The sequence below is a fragment of the Rhipicephalus sanguineus genome, chromosome 10, assembly GCF_013339695.2.
Source record: "Rhipicephalus sanguineus isolate Rsan-2018 chromosome 10, BIME_Rsan_1.4, whole genome shotgun sequence".
Taxonomy (NCBI): Eukaryota; Metazoa; Arthropoda; class Arachnida; order Ixodida; family Ixodidae; genus Rhipicephalus; species Rhipicephalus sanguineus.
In genome coordinates this window covers 19,241,982-19,249,902 of record NC_051185.1, presented here as the reverse complement: position 1 = coordinate 19,249,902, position 7,921 = coordinate 19,241,982, and the positions used below count along the sequence as shown (strand labels likewise).

Here is a 7,921-nt window from a genome sequence, read left to right as displayed (position 1 = left end):
CATATTTCTGACAAAAAAAGAGGGCTCATCATAGGCGTGCACAGGTTGCTTCATATGGAGGGGGGGGGGGCGATGTTTGACTGCATGGCAAATGAATGTGTTGAAAATATTCACTGACGTTGACCATGTATATAGATGTGTAACGGAACCGCAACTCCACGCAGGGCGCTGGTGTTTCTGGCGCACGGCTACGCCGAGCACTGCAACGATCCCGTCTACGACACCCTGGCGCGAGCTCTGGTCCGGCTCGGCTGCTACGTGTTTGCCCACGACCACGGCAAGTAGCAACGCCCCCACACTGGCCTGAGTTCATTTATTTCCAATATCATGACCAGGATTTGGGACACTATAGAGTTACTGAATAGGGCCGCTTCAGAAAGGACCCATGTACAGCGACTCTAGCGGACACGTGCGCGTGGCGCCATCTCTGGGCGCCAGCAGCGGAGCCCTGCCGTAACTGAATGGGATATTGGAGAAATAATATCGTATCTAACGAAACAAACTAGTTATGAAAATCGACTCTCGCTTCTATACAGAACAGACCCACTGGTACTGTAACAGTCTGGTAAAAACTGCAGTTGCGCGACAAAAAAAGCGCGTACCTCCCAGCTTATTGAAAAATTTTACAATGTGGCCCAATGTGTTGCTTATGGGAGATGTGCGAATGCCCTGGGAATGCCCCCTTTTGCCACTTTTTCCCCTCCCCCTCCGCCCAAGAACAAACATAACCGAAACACAAAACATAAGTTTCTAGCCTCCCTGCACCCCCCCCCCCCCCATACCCCACCCCTTTCGCCCGCCGAGGGATCTCGCTTGTCGTGGGTGCCCCCCAGTAAAAAAAAAAAAAAAAAAAAAACCTGACGCCGCTCCTGAAAATTAAGCACGTGCTTTTTAGTGAGATAGCGCATATTTACGGAATGTCAGTGCGTCTCTGATATATATCAACCGGGAATCGATTTTGATAACATTTTTTTTTGTCAGATACGACTTTTTTCGCCTATTTCCCGTTCAGTTCACTACACGGCGCCTTTGGCGCCGCCGAGGGATGGCGCCACGTACAGATGCTGCCTAAAATATGCTACCTAAACGTAGCATATACAGTAACTCTAATGCTGCCTATGTCGCCACGTAAGAATGTCCGTGACAGGGGCGGCGCCAGGATTTCTTTACTGGGTGGGCACCCATGACCATTAAGTGAGTTCCTTCAAGGGGTCAGGGAGGAGGGGAACTTATGCATTGTGTTTTGACTATATTTGCTTTTGGGGGAGGGGGGGGGGGGAAGGGCACGCAAAAATGTTGAAGGGGGGGGGGGTGGCTCTAGCCCCCCCGCGCCCCTCGCTGGAGCCGCCCCTGGTACGCAAATACCGGGAACGCTCGCGTATGAATCCGCGACGATTGCATAAAGCTCTGGCATGGAGTAGGATACATTCATCAAACGACTGCGATTTAATGCAAGTTGCTATACGCTGCAAAAAGATTGAAGCCTTCAGGACGTCTTTCTGGCCCCCGAGATTTGGCGCCGGTAGTAAACCTCACAGCGCGCGCAAATCTCGGAGGCCATGTTCTATGTGCCTTCGCTTCGTCTCCGTTAACTCGCCCAAGTCAAAGTGCTCTGACGTAGCTTACACTAAGGCGTCGCGTCTTTAGGTTAACAGCTGATGATTATTAGGATTAGCATGTGAACGAAGCACTTTCACTGTCTGTCACAGTCGGTCACGGAAGGAGCGACGGTCCACGGGCAACCGTGACGACAGCCGACGTGTACGTGGACGACATATTGAGTCACGTGGACCGCGTGCGCGCAAAGTTCACGGGCAAGCCCACCTTCCTCATCGGCTACTCCATGGTGAGTGTGTTGTCTTGAAGGCTAAAGGAGAGGTCTGCCCGATTGACCTGATGATGAAATAACGCCAGCCCTGCGCGGAACACGCAGCACAGCCACAGCGAAAGCTGGAGCAGCGGCGTTTCTATAGAGCCCTTTGTAAACTCTCTTGGGGCGACTGCTACGAGTACACTTGCAAGGTACCGACTACGCCATAAGTCATCGTAATTTTTGTGAAGTAGGGAAGCACCCACCATGCCATTATTCGTTGTTCTGCGGAGAAAAGAGGTAACCGCTACACGTCTATAAGGCACTATGTGCATTTTGTTGATGCTGTGGTTGGTGACCATGAAGAATCATGGCTGAACCCTTCGCAATGGTTGGGAAGCTTTAAACCACCCACTCGTTGCGCAATTGTGTGACGCCTGGTTGTTATTTTGCTCTCCTACCACGCTATGTTACATCTGTTAATCTGATTCTTTGCCCGACACCTGTGTAGCGTCTTTTTGCGAAGGAGTTTCAAGCATCCTCGTGGCTCTGTGGTACAATACTCGCATAGGCAGCCACGCAGAGGGCTTGGGTTCAAATCCCGCTCGATCCTGGATATTTATTTCTCATTGTGCACGATTGCGGTTACGGACACTGGCGGCGGAAAACTACGGCATCAAAATCGGCTGTTGTGACCTCATAACAGCTTTCGTGTAAAACTCACAGGTTCCCTTATGCATTCGCTAAGACGGTTCGATGGCGAAAGCCATTTTCTTCTTTGTAGATGTATTTGTCGATGTATTTGCTCGAACATTGCTCGAACCAAGCTGTAAAGTTGTTAATTGTTCGATCAACGAGGAATACCTGTGCTGAGGGTGCTCAGGAGGAAAGGTTAGTAGAGGAATTAATGATTTTGGAAAAAAAAGAAAGGGAGCCTGCAGTAATTGTCACACACGTTGGTGCAAACTTCATTTACGGTTTGAAGGAATATATAATAACTGTTGGGGTTTAACGTCCCAAAACCACGATATGATTAGGAGGGACGGCGTAATGGAGGGCTCCGGAAATTTCGACTACCTGGGGTTCTTTAATGTGCACATAAATCTAAGTACACGGGCCTCAAAGGTTTGAAGGAAGGGACAGACAACAATAAAGTGAGACGGATAGGGCAGAGGTGAGGACGAACGAAACGAGAGAGTGCGAGAGTTTGTCTGAAGCTTACCGCATTTCGTCAACTGTTGGTTCATGTTGGCGAACTGATGACTAATGTTAACGGCTGGTTAAAATAGGTTAGTACTCTTTCCTAAGTGTGGCTGATATTTGCAGCCAGAATAATTGAAGGTAATTAGAGGTAGATGAATGGTAAATCATTTATGCCACATTTCCTGCTTAATCGCCCGTGAAGGTTTTTTCTCCCCTTTTATAGACTGGATTGCGTGCCGTATAGGATTGCCAACGCAAAGCCTCCTATTGTAAAACTTCCTATTCACGTCCCAATACAGACGCCGTATAGTGGACGGCCCCTTAAATTTCGACCACATGGTGTTCCCTAACGTGTACCTAATGCGTATGCATTTAAACACGGGGTTGCGTTCGTGCTATATCTTATAGCAGTGGTTCTCAAATGCGGTTGGGGTCCGCGGAGACCAATTTAAATATAAAGCACGTACCTCACGCTGCATGCTGTGTTGTTACCCGACCCCCCCCCCCCTTCCCCACCGGTCCACAAGTCTCTGAAAATTCATGAATTCAAGTTGATCCGTGTTTCAACGCCAAAGCAAGAGTGACCATACCGACACACTTCCCTTATTTTTTTGTATATGTCCCGGCCGTAGTCATCACTTAACTGCGTTAAATGTGCTTTCATGCACGTGTACCTTGAAAATGAACAGCCATAATCCTGTATCTCTTGCGTGTTTCTGAAACCAATTTTTTGGTCGTGCATCGTGTCCAGGGCGGCCTTCTCATCCTGCTGGCTGTCCAGCGGCGGCCCGAGGATTTCGCCGGCATGGTCCTGCTCGCGCCCTTCCTAGGCGTTCAGCAGGTCTCGCGGTTCAAGGTAAAGTTTTCGCCATTCCTTCGTGTTCCGTGTTGTGTTTTACGATCCGTGTTTTGCATGCAAGAACCACCATATGTTTAAGGCACGTCTCAGAGTGGGGAACTCTGATTAATTTTGACCATGTGGGGCTCGTGTGTTTTCAGTGTTCGTACAGTTAAATAATTTTATATAATCTCCGAACTTTATATCCATCCTAGCTACACTGAGATTATGTCCATTAAATAGTGAAGTGGTGTTGCTGCTAATTAAACGCTTTTACGGTTTGTGGCGGGTAAGCGCCATGCGATACACGTAGCCTTTCTCCCTCATTTTAAAACGTATCTAGATTTTATCGCGAAAGCGTTTCTTGGCTAGGCTGGCGAAAGCGCGCACTCAGCTGGCGTCCGAAAAAGCCGTGCCCGGAAATCACGTGACCCCTTCCCACCTGAATTGGCGATTACCCTCCCCGGCGTAGGAGAGGGGAAACGCCGCAGAAGACTTTGAAGCACCCCTCCCTAACAGCAGCCTAGCCAAAAGAAACGCTTAGGGATCCTCTGCAACATTTTTAAAGGGCCCCTCAGATAATTTTTTTAACATTTCAAGTAAACGACGCGCGCATCGAGTTCAGAATGCCGTCACGATCAACAATGCCAAAATCGGCAGCGCTACGAACGGCGTACGCCCCACAAATTACGAGAAACAATTCATTCTACTCTGCGGGCCTTTCGGCAGTGTTCAACCCCTCAGTGTTCGCCGTGGCGTCATCATTGTCGTCTTCTCACATCATCCACAAAAAGAACCTGTTTGCTGGCAAGTACGCGAGCTCGCCGCTCTTCCTCCTCGCACGGTGAGGAGGAGCACTCGGCGAGGAGGAGAGACGAACCAATGGACGGAGCATAACGAAGGAAAGAGCGAAACGAGCGAGGGCCTCTTTTGTATAATCAAACGCGTGTAACTCCGCTATTGCGACACCGCTTCGAAAAATTCTCGCGGCTACATGTTCGCCGTAGACTCGAGCACAACTGCAACACCACAACTGAATTTCGACCTCTGGGTGGTTCAGGGGCCCTTTAAGGCATAGAGTTTCTTACAATAATACCTAGAGGGGAATCTGGCGCTAGTGTCTACGCGGGCTTCTTGAGCGGCGCTTCAACCACCATGGGAATGATGGGAAATACAGGCTTCGGATTTGCTTCAGATGGATTAGGTCCTTGAGATTCGCAACGCAAAACAGGAGCTATAGGGATCCTGTTTTCTATAGATGTCCCTCGTTCGCGCCCTGGGGCGCATTCTGCCCAACGTTCCTGTGGCCAAGACGGCCGTAGAACTGGCGTGCAGGGACCCCGCAGCAGTGGACCAGATGAAGGATGACCCCCTGCGTTACCGTGGCAACGTGAGTGCCGGATGGGCTGCCGCCATGTTCAACGCGCTTGAGGTGAGAGTCTGTTCTGCTTTACAGCTCAGCAAATCAATTACTAATCATCCAGTGTAATGCTGTTAATACTGATGTTACATATCAAATAGCAATTCGTTGTTTGTTTCTTTCACAACTATACTGTGCCTAGAAAGAAGTGCGTGGTTGAGATCTGCTCCGCCAGGTGCCGATCCGAGCTGCTCACAAGTAAAGTCACAAGTAAAGTCACTGTAAAGTCACAAGTAAAGTCACTGTAAAGCCCGTTGCAGTGATTTTACTCACAAAACCATCTGCTTTTTCAGAGAACGCATTCAATTAATTTTCATTAATTATCCTGACGGTTATTCAGACCTTATCTTAAGTAAACTTATGCGTCGATATCGTATGTATTAAATATTTATTCTTTGATTCAAGTTACCCCCAAAGGCTCCCTGGTTGAGGGTATTACATAGGGGGTGCTTAGTACAGTTTCAATGCGTGTACAAATACAGGCTTCAATAAAATTAGTAAAACTAGTAAGATGCAAAAATAGATATAACTATTAACAGGCGGTCTGGTGTGCTGAAGCACCTGCGGCGTGGGGGACTTCAGCACACCAGGCCGCCTGACTTGCAGCGATGGATATAAGGTCCGAATCATAGGGCCTTACTGGAGTTCATGGAGGAAATACAGTTTCACAACTCTGTGTAATGTGTATTGATGCCGTAGGACAAACTAGCGCAATAAAAAAAACACGCTACATAAAAAGCACACAAACGAATAAATCAAAACGATCGCTTGGCAGCGGATATAGAAAAAAAGGCCGAACTTAATTATCCAAAATGACCCTCCCGCAATATTACTCTTAACTTGAGTCATAACTAACGATTTCGTAGAGTTATTTATTTTCAAAGATTTATTTTGAATTTAAATACATTTGTTTTGAATTTCGCGCGTACCGGAAGTCGGTGGCCGACCGGAAGTCACTGATTAAGAAACAAGAGCGGCACTCGCTGCTTGAGCCACCAATAAGCAATCGCACGAACGACTTAATTCACTTAAAAGCACACGGTCCAGCGAGCCCTTGCATCCGCATACACCAAGCCTTGAGTCCGAGCCACATTCGCAGTTTAGCGTAACTTTTGAAGTCTAACTTACGAGTAACTTCCCCTTTTCGTTTACCTCAGTGCTTACTTGGCAGATATTTATACGCAATAGTTAACATAAGTTAACCAGTATTTTGGTTTTGTTAGAGCTGCGGCAACGATGCCAAATATGGATGCATGTAAAATATCATTAAGTAAATATTCACGTCATCGCAGGTCGCCCACTCTCAAGTGAACGCTGTGGAGCTGCCACTTTTCATTCAGCACGGCTCGGCAGACAAGATGTGCGATCCAGATTCTTCTCGTGATTTCTTCAAACGCGTTCCCAGCAAAGACAAGAGCATCAAGGTGATGGTGTGATAATATCCGGGAATGTGACACTGTAATGGCGATATAATATCTGGTATCTGTAGTCGGATGGAACTTTAGAAGTCTGCGGCATTTCCTCCTCAAAGGAGAATACACACAAGTCTGCACCAATGGTCGCGCTCTTCAGACTGACGTCACGGGCCAGACAGTCGGTGGCTCCGCCTTAGGTGAACATAGTGGAGTGCATATATAAGCGGGACTATTTCTGTAGTCGCGGAGGTGATCGGCTGTCGCGCTTCAGTCACTTAGGCGGGGCCCCTCCGGACTTTATAAGTCGTATTCGACTATAGCAACGGTGGTATAGCAACGACTATAGCAACGGTGGTATAGCAACGGTGGTATAGCAACGGTGGTAAAACAACTGATTCGTGCCGCTGGCTTGGAAACACTCCTTTAGAAGGCCCACAGACTCTGTGGCTACGTCGTCTCAAGCGGTCCTGTGTGGAATGGCATATCTACGCAACCGATCGATTGTACAGCAAAAAATGTCACTATTTTGACCTGGCTATCTGCGCATGCGTATCGTGACATGGCTAAGACGCGGTAGGAAGGGAAACGTGCGTGCACGGATTGAAACGCGACAACTTAGGGCTATACGCAATACACGTATTTTAGGTCTTCGCTTCGTGTCGTATCGGCGTAAAGTCGACTTGAACGCTTTCATCAGAGCCAACACTAACTTAGCGGCTATATTTGTAGCGACATGACGCGTCCATCTCGAGCACTTGCATATAACAGTCGTTATACGAAATGTTTGGATGTAATGTTTAAATCCACGAGAATGGTACGTAACCAAGGAGATTTGAATATGTGTCCCGTGGACGGGTCGAGTACGAAACAAGCTGCGACGATAACATAGCAGGACTGAGGAACAGAAGCTCAGGAACTTTCGTGTGTCGATTAAGATACACCCAATAAGACTATATTAAGATATGCTGCAGTTGACTTCTGATGTTTCATAAAGAACTGTTGGCTGTTCCAATTCATTTTTTGTTCCTGCAAGACAGATCTACAACGGCGCGTACCACAGCCTGCTGAAGGAACCCGATGGTGTCGGAGAGCAAGCCCTGAAGGACATCGTGAACTGGTGCTCATCAAGGCTCCCGGTTGAGGAGACACCGCAGCCACGCTTGGCCAGTGAACATCCAAGTGATGGAGCAACTGTAGCGGCGGTGGCATCTTCTGCCTGAAACTCTACTTCAAGA

The 7,921-nt window shown here is 48.1% G+C and overlaps 1 protein-coding gene across 1 annotated transcript; it reads left to right on the top strand.

The window, feature by feature from the left end:
• Positions 1-1,045: 1,045 nt before the first annotated feature.
• Positions 1,046-7,921, top strand: LOC119372386 (monoglyceride lipase-like). The gene is made up of 6 exons (XM_049419894.1): positions 1,046-1,055; positions 1,710-1,846; positions 3,765-3,869; positions 5,110-5,283; positions 6,564-6,695; positions 7,724-7,921. Exons 1-6 carry the CDS (start codon positions 1,046-1,048, stop codon positions 7,904-7,906), a joined length of 741 nt encoding a protein of 246 aa, XP_049275851.1. The 3' UTR covers positions 7,907-7,921.

Coding starts and splice junctions, on each gene's coding strand:
- LOC119372386 (XM_049419894.1), top strand. Junction 1,847..3,764: donor TCCTCATCGGCTACTCCATG/GTGAGTGTGTTG, acceptor CATCGTGTCCAG/GGCGGCCTTCTCATCCTGCT. Junction 6,696..7,723: donor GCAAAGACAAGAGCATCAAG/GTGATGGTGTGA, acceptor CCTGCAAGACAG/ATCTACAACGGCGCGTACCA.